Source organism: Myodes glareolus, chromosome 24 (assembly GCF_982192425.1).
Source record: "Myodes glareolus chromosome 24, mMyoGla1.1, whole genome shotgun sequence".
NCBI classification, from domain to species: domain Eukaryota; kingdom Metazoa; phylum Chordata; class Mammalia; order Rodentia; family Cricetidae; genus Myodes; species Myodes glareolus.
This window is the reverse complement of record NC_142049.1, coordinates 28,008,067-28,025,686: the sequence shown is the minus strand read 5'-3', so window position 1 is coordinate 28,025,686 and position 17,620 is coordinate 28,008,067. Positions and strand designations below refer to the sequence as shown.

Below are 17,620 nucleotides of genomic sequence, written 5' to 3'. Positions count from 1 at the left end.
CAGCACAGCCCCACAGTCTTCTCCCCTCTAGTCTTTTTTGTGATGGTGGTGAGGGGATTGATTTTTCGAGACAGGGTTTCTCTGTGTAGCCCTGGCCGTCCTAGAACTCATTCTGTAGACCAGGCTGGCCTCGAGCTCACCGAGATCCGCCTGCCTCTGCCTCCCGAGTGCTGGGATTAAAGATGTGCACCCCCACCACCCAGCTTCTCCTGTCTAGTCTTTGACTGGCAGAGAAAGGCCCCAGATACACTGCCTTCAGTTCTCTGACACTGGGGCCGCTGGGTTGAGGTACTCAGAGTTTCGTAAGTAGAAAACTATGGGCGGGAAAATTTTTATTGTCTTAATCTGTACTGGTAAATCTTTAAGAGAAAGTTTTTTACTGCTTGAAAGGAAGGTGGTTTATTAATTAATTAGTTAATTAATTCTGTGGATGTCCTTTTTGCTAAGTGTTTGTTAAATGAGTAAATTCTTTTCTTGAGTGCGGAGATAATATACATAATTGTTTGTTTATTATCCGCAAGCCCTTAGTTTTTATTACCTCCTTTCTACATGTCCACCTTGGAGAGGACTGTGTTCACCACATAAAAACTATGACCCTTATGATAGCACTAACCATCTTGTGTTCTTCTTGCTCATACTAGATTTACTAATTTTTTAAAATTTATTCGTCCCTGGGATATGCCTTTTCAAATACATAAACCCTATTGTTTTTTATCTTTCTGTCTTGTCCTGGGTGATAAATGTGATTGGTAAATTCAGCCCATGAAGAAGTTATTACTTGCTCTGTGGGCAGTGGAGGCTCATGCCTTTAATCCCAGCACTAAGGAGGTAGAAGCAGATGGATCTCTGGGAGTTCGAGGTCAACCTGGTCTACATAGTGAGTTCCCAGGATAGCCAGAGCACTAGCCTTGCGCATTGCTGAGGTCCTCGGTCAATTCTGAGGAAACAAAGCACACAGAATTAGCTGTGGCCACTCTTTCCAGGTTGAACATCCCTTGCCATTGAGTGTAAGGCTTTGTCCTCTACTCTTTTATTTGTATCAAACCAAATTAGAATCTTTCACTAAATCAACCTTCACAAATCACATACAGTAAAGTCCCATTCAGTGGACCTGGCCTAATTTATTTTATAGTCTTAGATTTTTGTCATGAGCTGAGCTGAAGTTTATGTTTCTTATTTACTGTGTGAAAGGTGTGTAAGCAAGATAAAAGAAAATTCACTGTTTCTGTGTCCTGTTGTTATGGTGATTTTCGCTGCCTATTTTCTGGTTACAGAAGTAATTGTGAGCAGAGTAGAGAACTTAGAGATACAGAAATGATTAAAAAAACAAACAAACAAACAAAACAAAAACTACTTGCAGGCTAGGTATAGGTGGTGCCCAAGGAGGAGAGGCGAGGTGGTCAGGAATTCAAGATCATCTTCAGCTACGTAGTTCAAGGCCAGCCTAGGATACAAGAAGTCCTGTCTCAGTGCTGGAAAAGACGAAAGAAACAGCTCTCTGCAGCCATCATTGCTGTAATACCGGAGTTGCTTTCTTCCCTCCTTGGATGGAGTCTTTAACTATAGATCCCCAAATCTTAGGAACTCCAGGTACAGCAAAGACTGTTCCCACTGAGACTGGGAAAGGTTTGCCCAGTCCTGCTATGGCACTGTTGAAGCGGGTCTGCCTGTCATGGAGCATATTTCAAAGACGTTCCCTCGGTTTGTCAGCTGGGGCTAATTAGCAGCCTGGCATTTCTGATTTCACGTTCTGTTAACCAGCTTGGCAGCTGCACTCCCACCCTCCTAGAAATCTGCTTTCCCGCCTCAGAGGCCTCGGCCCAGCGTGCCTGTGGAGCGTGGAGACTGTGTGTGTTTGACAGGGACGGTTGGTCCTGCACCAACTTTCTCACCCGGCTCCCCCAAACAAGTCCTGCTCTGTGTATTCCTCCACACCTCTGTGTGGATCCAGCTATAATATGCCAGCTGACCAGAGGAACTCTCAGTGACACAGACTCCTCTTCCTTTAGATAACATTGCCTCAGAACTGGAGAACTTCATGGGGCTCATCGAGGTGGTGACCGGCTACGTGAAGATCCGCCATTCCCACGCTTTGGTCTCCTTGTCCTTCCTGAAGAATCTTCGTCTAATCTTAGGAGAGGAGCAGCTGGAAGGGTAAACCTTCTGTATTCTCCTTTTATGAGTGGGTGTGCTTTTTTCTCCTTTTTACATTTTAATTGTGTGTGTGTGTGTGTGTGTGTGTATATGCACACACACATTCCTGTGGGGATTCAAAGAGAAATATTCTCAGTCATTCTTCATCCTATTTTTGAGACTGTCTCTCACTGAGTCAGGCACTCACCAGTTTGGCTAGACTACCTGGCCAGTGAACCTCAGAGACCGCCTGGCTCCACCTCCCAGGTGCTGAGATGCCTGGTGTGTTAGGTGGACTCTGCGGACAGAACTCGGGTCTTCCTGCTTGTGCTTCAAGCGCTTAACCACCTGACCATCTGGGCCGGCTCCTTCTCAAATAGGGAAGCATTAATGACTTGCCAAGTATGGACAGTTTATTTTGTTACAAAGATATTTCAACTTGCAGACTTTGTGTGTTGGTTAGTTTACAGCATTTGTTTATTGATTAGCTTGGAGGATTTGTGTTATTGATAGAAACTTTGCCTTCTGCACAAAAGTGCTTTCCGCGCTGGGTTTTAAAGCAACCGTGGGTTTCTCGGCAGAGGGTAGAAGCTGGTGTCTCCTGCGTGGGTTCACAGCTTCTCTCCAGTCTGCGTGCATCTTCACTGGCTGCTCTGGACATGTAATACAACTCTGGCGTGGCTCTTAGGTTAATGCTTTGAAATTTTATAACTGTATCAATTAAGGAATAAACTCCTTTGGGAAGAAAGTGGTGGGAGCATCCTGGGAATGTTTGTCCTTGCTCGTGTGTCTGGATCAGGTTGTCACCTGAAGATGTCTTTGTAGCCTCCAGTTTTTATCAGACCAGCTCTGTCCTAAATTCTGTCTCCTGATACCACCAGACACTGAGCTTCTCACCCTGTCATTGAAAGGCACACCATCTTTCTATTGGGAACAGGGAAACTTCAGAAAAGCGTCTTCTTCCTCGCAAATCCAAGGCAGGTGCCAGGCACGTAGCCCAGAGTGTTCCAGGCATTCCTGGGCTGTTAGTTCCTGATCACTGTTAGTTCATTATTGGTTGTGTTCAATTTTAAAATGATCTGGAATTCGGTCTTGCTTCATTATTTGCACCAGTAGCTCTGTGTTCTGGGATCCCTCGCATCGGTAAGCTCTTCTTCTTTGGCAGATTAGTAGCTGTCACATTTGCTAGTTTCTTAAGGATATACGCTTCCCCCCTTTTCTCAGACCGAGCAAGTGATAGTCATAGAGGAGAGGAGGCTTTATTTTTATCAGGATTATTATGTGGTATCTTATCGTTATGAGTTAACTGAAAGTATCATGCACTTAGATGTAGCAGAAGATTGAAGGCTGGCTTTTATTTCCAAGAATATTTGTAGCGTGTCTTTCATTATTTGAAACTTACATGTGAGGTGTCCCGGCCAAGTCTTGGTAAGGATGCTTGTGTTTGGGAAGCTTCTCTGGAAAGCTTAGGGCCCCGCCCTGCTGGCAGCATTTTAGAAAGTAGGGGAGGACAGAGGAGTTCTGGAGGCTGCTGCCTAGAGGCTGTGTCTTGCTAGGACCCTTGAGATTCTTTAATAGTCTTTAGCAGTAGCTTTCTCCGGTCTGCCTTTTCTTCAGCTGTGATGAACTCCCAGGCTCTGTTTGTTTGAGAGGCCACCTGTTTTCTCTCCTTGGTTCGGTGTTCTCATCCCCTTCATTTCTCCCTCATTCAATAAAGGAAAGAATGGGCTGTGATAGCAGACAAACATAGTGTGAAGCACAGCTTTCAGAGCATCTCAGGGCAAGGAGAGGAAGGCGCCCTGAACATCAGAAGGCAGAATCTGATGGGAGAGGGTCAGACAGGCTCCTGAGGAGAGCTGACAGCAAAGACTGCCCGCCCTCTGGAACTGGAGGAGCATGGGGGCAAAGACAGACAGTCAGGGAGAGGCAGGCAAAGAATGCCATTCTGGACCTGTCTTCCAAACAGCGCTGGGGAGGTAGGCGGTGGTAGGATTCCAGGCGGAGCTGCTGCACACAGGTGTGTAGGTTTCATTTAGGTAAACCGTGGGACACGCTTGACTTTGGAGAGAGGAGGGTTAGTAGAGATGTCTGACATTTAGTTTCAGGGTTCTTTCCTTTTAAGCCAAGGAAACCTTCTCCCCAGTGTTTGCCAGAATGTGTGATGCGTTCCAGTTGTGGGGGAACGGAAGTCCTGCTGTGCCTCACCCCAAATCAGTCAGTAAACCTGGGGTAGGGAGAGGTGCAGGCTTAAGCTTGAGTCCTTTTTCTAAGTATTTCTGTATACTTTTGGCCCATACATGGCAAGGACGAGAAATGACGACTTTATAATCATTCTAATGTATATATCCCCCAGGCCACTTGTGATTTTTTTTTTAAAGCATCTTACTTCAACTCATTATTGAAGGAATCTATTTGTTGAGCCTTTCATATGGCTAGTGAGAACAAAATAAAAGCTTCCATTTATTTCAGGATGATTCTGAAGCCTTTTGTTTTGGTGGAAAGGTGAACATTCCTCGTGAGGAATCCTTCAACCCCAACTGTATAAGGAAAGACAGCAGTCCCTTTCACGCAGCCTTCTGAGCAGCCACCATGGAACACAGTAGTTTACCTCGAGAGTCATTCCTGGGTTTTCTTTCTGAGCCACCTTAACCTGGGTCATGCATGTTCATCATGAGTCATTTCTGTAAAGCTGATTTCCGGGCTGGCGACAGGTGAAGCAGAATTCTGCCTGAACACAGATCAGAATGGGCAGACGGAGAACAGTACCCAAGTAGCAGCAGGACCCTTTGGTTTTTCCAGAATGCCTCAACCATCACTCACACTGTAATGTGGCACATCTATAATCCCAACTTTAGATAATAAGAACGTCACAGGAGTCAGAGCCATGGCTCAGTGGCTAAGAGTGCTTGTTGGGCAAGCATGATGCCCACGTTTGAATCCTAATCCCCCAGTACAGGTGTAGCTGTACATGGATGTAGCTCCACGTGGTGAACTAAGATAGAGAGTTGGATAGTCTCCAAGAATGTGCTAGTAACCTAAACGATGAGCATTGGGCTCAGTGAGAGGTGGAGAGTAGCAGGAGGATGCACATCTGTGTATGAGGCACACATACACACCAAAGAGAGCAGGGGACTCCTCAGAAGTGGTGGTGCAGTGACTGATAGAGCTCTTGATTTGTAGTGCAGGAATGCCTGCCACCCTGATCTCCAGCAGAGCTTGGGGATAGTGGGAGGGAATGTAGAAGGAAAGTCGTGTTTCTGCTTTTGTTGTTTTCTTCACTGGGTGGAGAATTTGGTGGTTTTCCCTTGCATAAAAGAGAAGGTGTTTTCATTATCTGGAAAATGCTCTGCTTCAGACAACCTTGGTTTGGAGGCAGTCAAATAAGTTAAAAGTTCAAGTTCTTTGATGCTGCCAAGGATTGTTGTCTTGAAAAGAACAAAAGTTTCAGGAAGGTGGCCAGTGAGAAGAGTCGTTAGTACGTTTAGGCATCTCTACTCTGTTCCATTGGACTTTGGAGACTCGGTTTTTCACAATGCCTTCTTGCAGCTCTGGGACTAGACCCTCCTGTGAAGAGACACCATGACCACGGCAACTCTTAGGAAGAAAACATTTAATTGGCATGGCTCACTCACAGTTTCAGTCCATTATGATCACGATGGGGAGCATGACAGCGTGCAGACGAACTTGGTGCTGGAGCTGACCGTTCTTACACCTTGCAGGCAACAGGAAGTCAGCTGACTGTCACACTGAGTGAAACTTGAGAAAAGAGACCTCAGATCCTGCCCTCACAGTGACACACTTCCTCCAGCACGGCCATACCTCCTAATAGTGTCATCCTGGGGGTCCATTTTCTTTCAAACCACCACAGACCCTAACATAGCCTCCTTTTAGCACACGCTTGGGACTTTTAAAATGCATAAAATTAATCATGTGACCTAGCAATTCTAGGCTCTACCTAGAGTTGAAAACGTGCACAAGCAAATGTTGTATGTAAATGCTCATAGCAGCGTTTTTCATAATAGCTACCCAAAATAGCCCACTGGATCAAATCCAAGGGTTCGTCAGTGAATGAGTGGATGAGCATAATATACACAGAAAAAATACTACTCAACGCCAAAAGGATTGGGTCATGTTGGGACATGTAGCACCATGGGTGGACAGACTAGGGAGGTACTTGGTTTGGGAACAGGATGGGGGCACTTTGACCTGATACAAATATTCTGAATCTGGATGATGGGATGATGGTTGGACATGTGTGTAAATTTATTGAAGCCCATGTAGCTGTATATTTATAATGTATATAATTTACAGTGGGTGTGTCTATATATATAAATATATATATTCACACACACATAATGTATATACATAGAATTTATAATGGGTACCATTTTAGAAGGTAAATTGTACCTCAGCAGAGCTATTTTTAAAAGGCACTAGACAGCAAACAGCCTTTTCTGTGTGGTACTTGGTTTGGTTCTACTTGGGTGTCTTATTTCCATACTCCTTGAACCCATGTAGATGGTGTGACTTTGGTCTTGAAGTGAACCAGTACTCTACAGATGGGCTGAGTGATGGTATAAATTGATGGTATAAATGGTTATGCTGGTGACAGCTTCCGTGTGCTGGCTTCTGATGCCCTTCTAGAAACTGCTGTCAACAGACAGCAGTAGTGTCTCCTTGTGGAAATGAACAGGAATTATTGGTTGTATACGTGTCTGTAGATTTTCTCCCAGTATGTCACTGAGGGCTTGAAAGAGGGGGTCCTGTGTTGGCTGGAGACCTCAGGCTCAGCCCTGTGTATCAAAGTATAGGATTTGCATGTATTCTGGGACTTTTTTCTGTGGGACTTGACACTTCAGAGAGTAGCAAGGTCATCCTGTACCTTTGTGAGGCGATTCAAAGCTCACAGCATCCTTTTATATTTAGCTCATCCGATTCTTCCCATTGGCCTCAGGGCCAGAAGAGACCAGAAGACACATCCCCTGGGCAGCCGAGAAACTGCAGCCCTTGAGAAGCCAAGTAAACCACCCAGAGTTGGCACTTCGTCAGCAGTGGAGAGGATGCTCAGGGCTGGTTTCAGTTCCTGCATGGAATGCTCTATACCCTGTCTCTGAAAGTCTTTCAGGCGTTACTCCCTTTGCAGCATTCAAAAGGGAGGTGGTGGTGCTGGCCTAGAAATGGCGGTCACAGGTCATAGAAAAGTGTGTGCTGTGTGGTTATAATGTGACAGTCCTTCATAGGTCTGCACATTGCCAATGAAACACATCCAGATAGAGGGGAAATTTTTCTTTTCCTAACATTGAAAAAAATTAAGAGCTGAGGTATCAATCTCAATAAAACTCCCGGGCATCACACAGCCTGTAGGAGCCAAAAGATAAATAAATAAACAATTCAGATTTTAAAACTGTTTTGTGAATGTAAAGAGGCAGAGAGCTTAGGAACAATTTATGAAATCACGTTTGCTGAGTGGTTTTCTTAACTAGTCATTTCCTTTAGAAAACAATGACATTTCAAGCACATTAGTGTTGGAAAGTGTGCAGACAGATCTCCGCCTGGGATCATCTCTTAATTCGCACCTGATTGTAGAAGGATGCCTGGGAAGCGGAGGCTGGAAAGCAAACACCGAGTTGACAGGGCACTCCCAAGCACTTAGATTATTATTTTGGTGAAGGTTCATATTTTTTTTTTACTCTCTGCAGACTCCACAATGCTTGGGTTTTATTGATACTGATATTCTAGCTCCCAGCCTTCTCAACATTGTTTAAAGAAAAAAAGTTTGTGTTTACTGTATAAAGATAATCTCACTTTTCAAAGTGATTAGTCAAATACCCTGAATTTCTGTATGCCTGCCATTCATTTGTCAGATTCCTGCCTTCTCGTTCATGCTTCCTCCCTGGGGAGAAGAATGTTTTGTTCGGAAGGAAGGTATTTTTGGTGCAGTTCTGTTGCCTGCGAATGAAATTAGTTTACTAAGAGGCCTTGGCCCAGATTGTGACGGAAGTTTGACCTGATTAATTGGCCCATGCATCCGGCCTGGAGGTGTCTTCACAAGATTTTTTTTTTTTTTTTTTTTGTCTCCTGAAACTCTTGAGACCTGGGAACAGCCAGACCATTGAGGTTAGAGATGAGCGCAAAGCCTGAAAATATCCCATAGGTCAGGACGGACTCATGATGGGACCAGTTCTTTGCACCATCACAATAAGAGTGAAGATTGATGGGTCTGTGGGTGACAGTTCTGACTGACAGGGGGTGCCAGGACTTCTTAGGACATACAACCTTGTGTTTTCCAGTCTGGATTCCTTTGATCAGTGTCTCGAGTTCCTATTCTGAGACACAAGCATAGTAGGGAAACACTCTTACCAAAGGAAAGGGTTGCTGCTTCCCCGAGCCCCTGCATGTACAGAAGCTGCACTGTAGCATGTGTCGGGGTCCTTGAGGTTTGGCTGGGCGGATTTCACTTGAGCTCCGACTCCTAGGTAGGCGGACTCTTGAAATAGAACTATTTCGTTACTGATTGTGTGCGCACATGATGTCTGTAAGAGAGATGTATGTACAGAGGTCAGAGGATGACCTCGTGAAGTCAGTTTTCTTCCTTCCCGGGAGTCTGGGTCACTTTGGCTTGTGCTTGGAAGCCTTTGCCTGTATAGCCATCACCCTGGCCTTCCTAAGGACTCTTAAAGCCAGTGAGAACTTGGACTTCACCTGTTAAACTCCAGCGTATAGACAGTGCTCTTCGTAGCACTAAGGCACCTGCCTGCAGCTTATGTTGTGTTGAATTCATAGCTTTTCTGGTCCTGCATCCTTGCCTCTGCTCTCCTGGCAAGTTTCTATAGGAAGTGTCCAGGGCTGCTTGGCAGCATTGCGGCTGTGTGGAACTCACACCTTGCTATGTCAAGGTCAGGTTGCAGGTGGACCCCCTAGTTAGTAGTTCATATTTGGGTGAGGACCCTCAGCAGGTCCAGAGAGATACCTTGGGCACTGCCTTTGGGGCAGAGCAGGACTTAGGGACTCTCTTTTGTCTTGGCTACTTCTGGCCCAGCAGGGCAAAGCTTTCCTGTCTGCACGTTTGTTTGTTGGATGTGGGGCGGAGGGGACTAAGGATGGGAAAACATCAGGGAAGAAAGGACTCATGGTTCATGAGGAACAGACATCTCACTTAACTGAGAACTATTACTAACACACTGCCTGCAGTTTCGGGGTGGGGGCAGAGAGACCAACCTGCTGCAGAGCCCTTCTGTGGACACACCAGCAGAGTTCTTGCTCTCTGCCCTCCCCTAGATGGGACAGAAGAGTGGCCAAAGGTAACTGCCTCCCGTTTGGCCACGCCCTCTAGTCTAGTGGAAAGTGAGCCGTGGGAATAGTGCCACGCCAATCCCGGTCGACTCCAGGTTTTTTAAGCGTGGCCCCAGGACTGGTGTTATCAACATCAACCATTCAGAGTCCAGATTCCTGATCCACTCTGGTCCTGTGTATCAGAACCTTAAGGGTAGGGGGATGGTGAAAACTAAACTGTGCATGCCAAACATGCAGAGCCACTGTTGGACCCTGTGCCCTGCTACCCTGGTGGGAGATCCCAGAGAAAACACTTACTGGGTATTTCTCCTCCCATACTTTTTGGGGACCGAAATGAAGGCTTCTTGTAGTGAGAGGGAAGCGTGGAAGAGGGAGCCGCCAGGCTGTCTCCCGTCCCATCATGCACCGCTGATTGGGCATGGGTAGGATTTATTCCCAGGGATAATGGCAGTCTTTGCTGCTAGTATGTAAGCTGTTCCGGTTGAGTAGCAGAGCATGTCTGTTCTCCTGTAGGCTGATTTCAAGCACATTGTCCGTATCTGGCTCTTAGAAAAATAACCAAAGGCATTTCTAGGGAATGATTCATGGAACATCCTTCGGTGGGAGAACCTTTGTGTGTTGGTAATAGAGGTCACAAAGTTAATTAGTGTCCTATCGATTTCAAAACATTGTCCTTGGCTCATCTTTTTGCCCGTGTTCACAGTGACTGTCTGCTTTTACAGAACCCCAGGAGGTAAACCCCTGGTTGGTATGGAGCCACACATACCACAGAGAGGTTCTGTGTTGCTGGAGGGGGCCATAGGCACAGTCGGTTGCTAATGCGGATTTCTGTGATTCCAGGAACTACTCCTTCTATGTCCTGGACAACCAGAACTTGCAGCAGCTGTGGGACTGGAACCACCGGAACCTGACCGTCAGGTCGGGGAAGATGTACTTTGCTTTCAATCCCAAGCTGTGTGTCTCTGAAATCTACCGAATGGAGGAAGTAACAGGAACAAAGGGCCGCCAGAGCAAAGGGGACATAAACACCAGGAACAACGGAGAGCGAGCTTCCTGTGAGTGAAGGCCTCCAAACCACTGTGCTACCACAGTTAAGATAACAGTGGCTTTCATGGGCGGGCCCTCCTTTGTTTCACCTTGGGCCCGTCAATCAAGCCTTACCTTAGCCAGTACCTGGCCTCTGCATGTGTCTTCTCAGTTACTAGTGGGCTGGTGCCTGATACATTCATACTGATACATTTTTCTGAGTGTAATAAACATTCCAGTAGGTTCTTAGAGCGTGCACAGTTAAATATCTTTTCAATATGAGCAAACAGTGTTTGTCACAGAGCCAGTCCACTCCAGCACTATGAACAGGCCAGCTCTGCCTCTCCCTCCTGCGGTGCCGAAGGCTCAGGGTGGAAGCTCCGCTGCAGCACCCTTCTGTGGGCGTCAGGTTTCCTGGTCTTCACATTTGGCCTCCTCTTTGAAGAGAAGTAAACCCGCATCCTTGAGTCCATAGTGCTCTTCACATTTCAGATGATGTAATAATAACATTCTCATAATACGGTTTTCACCTTAAGATCATAGACTAGAGTTCAGCCCGTTAGCCCAGCCATTCTCCAAGTGTAGTCCCAGGCCTGAAATGTCAGACTTTTCTCCTCTAGCCTTGTATGGAAAACTGCCCTTAAAAGTGTCATGGCTCTGTCAGGCATGATGGTACACTCCTATAATCTTAGCTCTTAATACGCTGAGGCAGGAGGATTGCAAGTTTGAAGCTAGCTTGGGCTGCATAGTAAGACCCTGTTTTGTTTTGTTATTTGACTTTTTTTTTATAATTTATTCTCTCATACATTGCATCGTGAGTGCAGTTGCCCCCCAAACCCTATCCTTCTCCCCACACCCTCTCTCCTCCAGATCCATTCCTCCTCATTTCCCTGGGATATCAACCAACCGTGGCATATCAAGTTATAATTAAACTATGCACATCCCCGCATCAAGGCTGGATGAGATAACCCAGTAGGAGGAAAAGGGTCCCAAAAGCAGGCAAAAGAGTCGGAGACAGCCCCCACCCCCACTGTTAGAAGTCCCACAGGAATTCTGCTACACAACCATAACCTATATGCAGGGGACATAGGCTGTAACACCCAGTCTTTAAAAGGAAAAAAAGCTAAAGCTTTATTTGACTCTCCCATCTTTGACGTTGGGGCATCAGTAGGAAAATAAGGAGTCATATGACCAAGGGTTAATCAAATGTACACATACACACAGAAGAGGGGCTAGCTTTGTCTGCTGTACCCAGGTTTGTCTGATGCCCTTAGGACCCGGGAGACATTTAGGGAAGAGTTGTCAAGGTGGGAATTGTGTACATAACCAACATCTTCACCTTCCTGCAGAGCCCCTGCCCTGTTCCCCATTAAGACCATAGCAAAAGTCTAGGACCAGAGCATCTCCCTTAGAGGCATCCAGCCTGACATGGATTCCGCAGCCATTTATTTTCCTTTGAAAGCAGTCAGGGTTTTTCTCTTTTTGTGACACTGGAGCAGGACCTGCAGTGCTCTCTGGATTTCCGTGGAGCACATTTTGCTCAGAAGACTTCTCGGTGTTCAGTTGTTCCGAGTCTCCTGCCTTTAGCTCATTAGTGTGACAGTTAACGGCAGGCAGTTTGGGGGCCCGGGGACAGCTCGCTGGAGAGCTTTGAGCGTCCTGCAAAATGTTGACCATCAGTTCCAACCTTTGCAGCTGGAGTAAGAGTGCTGAAGTCAGGACAGGCTCAGTGCCTGGTACCTCACAGCCAGGGTGCACCTCCCACAGATCACAAGGCTTGCCCAAGACATTGCTTGCCTAGTTTCGTTCCTGCTAGAGCACTCCAAGGAGGTGTGCTCTAGCCTGCTTGTTTGGTGTCATATTCAGATTAAGATACGCTGCTTTTGGTGGCTTTACAGAAGCCAGATGTCCATACCTGCAGAGCACTTGTGTCCTCTCAGGCCAGCCTATAGATTTGCTGTCATTTAACCAGATCCCCGTTAGCAGCCAGCATCTATAGATGATCCCAAAGGTAAAGCCACCTTTCACTAAGGACCATTACAGGTTCATGCGCCATTCCCCGGGAAGGTGGCCAGTGCAATGAAAGAGGAGCCCATAGGAACTCCCCGGTGAAACGCTTGGACCCTTGATGGAAAATAAGAAAACTTCCTACTAAATGCAGCCAGAGCTTAGAGTGGACGGCTAGCCTCAGGAAAGGGAAAAGGTAGTGCACAGCTTTTGTAGAGATGCGTGGATCTCTGTCCCTCACGGATGTGCCTTTGTGCCCCAGGTGAAAGTGACGTTCTCCGTTTCACATCTACCACCACCTCAAAGAACCGCATCATCATAACCTGGCACCGGTACCGGCCCCCAGACTACAGGGATCTCATCAGCTTCACAGTTTACTACAAGGAGGCGTGAGTTCCTGTGTTTGTGCCTGTCGTTCTGGTGTGGAGCTTGCGGGTGAAGCTGACCAGGCCTTTGGTTGTTGTGTGGGTTGGCTGAATAGGGAGTCAGTGGACTTCCTTTGAAGAATCAGGCCAGGAGACCACTTCTTCCTCACGTAGCCTCTCATTCGTCACATGACACTGTCCCAACCTGTGACAACTACTCAGAAGAGTATTACTTTCAGGCCTTTCTTTGTTTATAAGGTATTGGTGTTTGATCAAGTTCAACCCAAGGAAAAAGGACTGAATTAAGAGAATTGGATCCATCCAAACTGTCAAAAGCTATAATGTGGGCTTGGTTAAAATACCGTTTTAGCCTCTGTTCCCGAAATACGCCATAGGGTACACTGCTCTCACAGAGGTTACCCTGAACTGATCCAATATCTTCTATTCACTCTATGTGTGCAAGGCCTTGCCCAGACTCTGCTCTGGGTCATGAGCTCTCTAGCATTCAAAAAGAATGGAGAGGGACCAGCCTCCGTGTCAACAGTTCCCAGGGTCTGCCAAGACTTCCCCAGTACTGACGGCATCATCCTGCCTATGCAGTCATGACTTATTCCACGTTGCCATTCTTGGAGGCATTCCATCACCCCACTTGGCCTCCTGTGTCCAGGTGGTTTCCCCCAGTCTACACGATCATCCGTTTTCCCAGAAGCAAAGGTGCCCATGGCAGCGGCTGGTACCTTCCCTGCTGCTTGAACTAGGGTCCTGGGAACTGTTATAGCCCGTGGGAAATAGGAATGGAGCTCCCCCCCATCTCCCATTGTGGTTGTTCACAGGTCTGTTAATAAGTTCAGAAGCCAGTGGCCAGCAGCCGTTTCATCTCATAAAGCCCCACCCACCCACCCACCATGCCTCTGTGCAAAACCCTCTTCTCTTTGAAAGTGCTGCCAATACACTGCCAAAGTTACCTAGTGATTTCACTAATGTCACTTTCTGAGACAACTGGGAAATGAAATATTTGAGTATTATGAGATATTTAAGCATCCAAGCCAGCTGTTATCAACTTATATTTTTGAAACTTTTTTTTGAAGGGGGGTAAGAAAATTTTTGTTCAAAAGTTATCCTTTCTCGGTATTCAGTGTTTGCATTAAACAGCAGTGATTTTTTTTTCTTATTAGTTAAAAAAAAAAAAAAAACCACTGCTCCAATTCAGAAGAAAGTCAGCATCTGCATGTGTTAGGAGCAGCATTTTCAGTCCCTGCGAATATAGAACTGGCTGTCTCTGAGGCTGCTTGTTCAGTTCTGTGGTTCATAGCTGGTGAGCCCCCGAGTCCAGATGCTTGATTTTATTCTTGTATAGAAATCTAATTGTTGATGAGTTTTATTTGGAACTCCCATTATTCACTGTGACAGGCTCAGCCCCTGGGGAGGTTTCTTGAGAGCTGTGGTGACAGAGCCCTTCAGCATTCTCTGGTCTCCATTGTCTTTCAGGCCCTTTAAAAACGTTACAGAATATGATGGACAGGACGCCTGTGGCTCCAACAGCTGGAACATGGTGGATGTGGACCTGCCTCCCAACAAGGAGGGGGAGCCTGGCATTTTACTGCATGGGCTGAAGCCCTGGACCCAGTATGCTGTTTATGTCAAGGCCGTGACCCTCACCATGGTGGAAAACGACCATATCCGTGGGGCCAAAAGTGAAATCTTGTACATTCGCACCAACGCATCAGGTATCCAGGCACTAGATAACCCCTCCCCCCCCCCGTTCCCTGACTTTTTATAAGCTTGCTATAGTTAAATGGGCACAATACGGCTCTAGGGCCAGCAATGAGATGCTTGTTGTTGCTTAACACTGTTTTATAGTCTTTTTTGCTGCTAACACCTTAAATTCTCCTGGGCCATTTTCTGGACATGGTACCATCTTCAGCATCTTATCTCTCTGCTCTATGCTAATGAACCTATGTCGTCCAGGATTGTAAGATGGTTTCTTTCTGAATGCCCAGGATGTAGCTACCTATATCTGTTTTCATCTGTTTTAATGCGAACTTCTAGGACCTAAAAATGATGCTGGCCTGTGCGCCACCCGCCTCTAGTGGCTTACTGATTTTCTGTCTTTGTTCAGTGGCCATCAGCATTTTCAGCAGGCAAATAAAGCCTGAAAACCTACTAGGCTTAGAGCATTGTGATAGCCAATAGGGCCTATTGACTGATTCCTCCTTATCTTCTCTTCATATGCTTCAGTGCTAGTTCCCAAAATCTAAAACCTAGAATAGTAAACATTTGTGTAAATTTGTATGCAAACACTAGAGGTAGAAAGATATATTTCATTGTAAAGATAATGACTGTCTTAATACATTTAGGCTATTACAAGAAAAATCCCACAAACTGAGTTGGCTTACAAAGCAAAGAAAGGTACTTCTCACCATTCCAAAGGTTGGGAAGCCCAAGCTCAAAGAGTTGGCATTTTGTGTCTGGTGTGAGCCGACTTCTTGGCTCATAGGGATCTGTTTGATGTGTCCTCACATGCCCGAAAGAGTGCACATGGGAGTCTCTGACCTTCTTTTTGTTAGTGTTAATTCTGTTGATTAACACTCCACCCTCGTGACCTAATCGCTTTGCAAAGCCCTAGCACTTGAAGGCTAGGATTTTGTGGGGTGAGGAGTGCACACGATTTGCAGGACAGGTACACATTCTCTGAGAACAGATTCTGTCAAGTGTGCTAAAGTACCCCAGACCAGCACAAAGTAAGCATAAAATGGCAGAGAGAGAAAATTTTAAAAATAACGTAGAGCTCACGTGTCCTTGCATCTCCAACCCCTCCCCACTTTGGTGACCCCATAGCCGTCACAGCCAGGCTGCTGACCCTGCAGTCTCCATAGAAGTGAATTTTCCACAGGCTCCTGGTACTGGAAATGGGTTGATTTCGTGGATTTTCAAGTGCAACAAAATACATTCATTTTTTATCTTAAAATTTGGGAGTAACAGTTCCCAGAGAATCATTGCAGCAGATTTGGGGGGGGGGGGGAGAGTGTAATTTCTTCTTACAGCAGAGCCTTAAGAAATCTGATTCTTCTTCTAAATATTAAAAACTGCATTTTGGCGCCTGTCCTCACAAGTGCTCAGGACCGATGTGACATCCATGTTCATCGTTTGCCTCTGCTTCATCTGGGAAACCTGTCAGTGAACCATCCAGTCATAAACTGTTTGAGGAATACTTTTGGGGACCCTGTAAGGGAGCAGGCATCATGTGGTTATATTTTCTTTGCAAAAGTTAGTATGAGTCCTACTCTCCCAGCATGCTGCCCCTCAGCAGTTCTCAGGGTCTTGAGCGTTTCAAACATTAGTTAGGCTTTCTATTGATGTGGCATACGACCAGAAAAGACCTGGCAAGACCTTGACTTACATATCTGGATCACAGTCGGTTGTTAAGAAGCCAGGGCAGGAACTTGTGCAGAGGCAAGAACCGTGGGGAAGTGCTGCTAACCTACTGACTTGCCCCCCATGGTTGTTCAGTCTGCTTTCTTATAGAACCCAGGACCACCAGCCCAGCGTTGGCGCCACCCACAGTGAGCTGGGCCTCCCAGATCAGTCACTAATTAAGAAAATACCCTATGGGCTTGCCGATAGATCTGTCTTTCTATCTTCTTGAGGCATTTTCTCAGTTTAGTTTCCCGCCTCTCATTGTGTCAAGTTGACATAAAACTAGCCAGCCCAACCTGTTTTCACCTTTCAGATTTAAAAACAGCTTGTTTGGACCTCATGCTTAAGAGACATACCATGATCTCTTTGTGTGTGTGTGTGTGTGTGTGTGTGTGTGTGTGTGTGTGTGTGTGTTGGGGCTAGGGAGCGCTTTGGCTGTAGCATTGATTTTTGCCATAGGAACTCCACTGAGAACATGACAGTAGTCCTGGGTGTTTTCCTTTTTAAATTAAATCAATTCTGCGTTTTGAGTTTGCGCATCGGTCCTGAGTAAGCTTCAGTTAGATTATTGAACTCCTCTTCCTGGTAACAGAGGACTTTGCATAAAACCAGGGCTCATGGGTAGTGGCTTCCCAGCATCATGGCCTAGCCATCCCACAGAAGCTTGCCTCCAGGATCTTCAATGCCATGCTCCTTGTTCCGCCATTTCTTTCATTCAGGTGCAGGCACACACACTGCCCCACTCTTTCCAGCCCCTACTTCCGCTTTTCTGTCTCCCTGTCATTTTTGTCAGAGATTCAAATTTGCAATCACAGATACAGTCCTGTGGAGTCCAGCTTGCCATTTGCTAAAACACGCTAGAGAGTGGCAGTTGTCACGTGCGGCTTAATTGTAGGTTTTTAAAGTCCCCTTTAACCCTGGCTGTGTGCTTACAGTCTTTTCAGTCCCGCTCTGTGAACCACGCATGTTTGCGCAGAGATTATCTGAGAACACATGCTCTGAAGAGAAGGCTGGTGTTTCAGTTAGTACTCTTCTGAAAACAAGGCTCAGGTTCACTCTGTGCTCTGCTGGCCCAGTTGCTATCGTGGTGGGCAGGTCAGACTTGCAGCTTCCTGTTGATTTGCATTGAGTCCCTGATAACCTTGACCTCTGTTTTCTGAAATGTCCTTTGTTCGTCTTTCCAGTTCCTTCCATTCCCCTAGACGTTCTTTCCGCCTCAAACTCCTCTTCTCAGCTGATTGTGAAGTGGAACCCCCCAACTCTGCCCAATGGTAACTTGAGTTACTACATTGTGAGGTGGCAGCGGCAGCCACAGGATGGCTATCTGTACCGGCACAACTACTGTTCCAAAGGTGAGCTGGGCCAGCGGTGGGCAGGCG

The 17,620-nt window shown here is 46.4% G+C and overlaps 1 protein-coding gene across 1 annotated transcript in view; it reads left to right on the top strand.

Annotated features, from left to right (window-relative positions):
- Positions 1-17,620, top strand: part of Igf1r (insulin like growth factor 1 receptor) — a 284,867-nt gene that overhangs the window by 219,079 nt on the left and 48,168 nt on the right. The window contains exons 5-9 of the mRNA XM_048434815.3: positions 2,010-2,154; positions 10,267-10,481; positions 12,722-12,848; positions 14,313-14,551; positions 17,426-17,593. Coding sequence (XP_048290772.1) covers positions 2,010-2,154; positions 10,267-10,481; positions 12,722-12,848; positions 14,313-14,551; positions 17,426-17,593 — 894 coding nt within the window. The remainder of the gene's footprint in view (positions 1-2,009; positions 2,155-10,266; positions 10,482-12,721; positions 12,849-14,312; positions 14,552-17,425; positions 17,594-17,620) is intronic.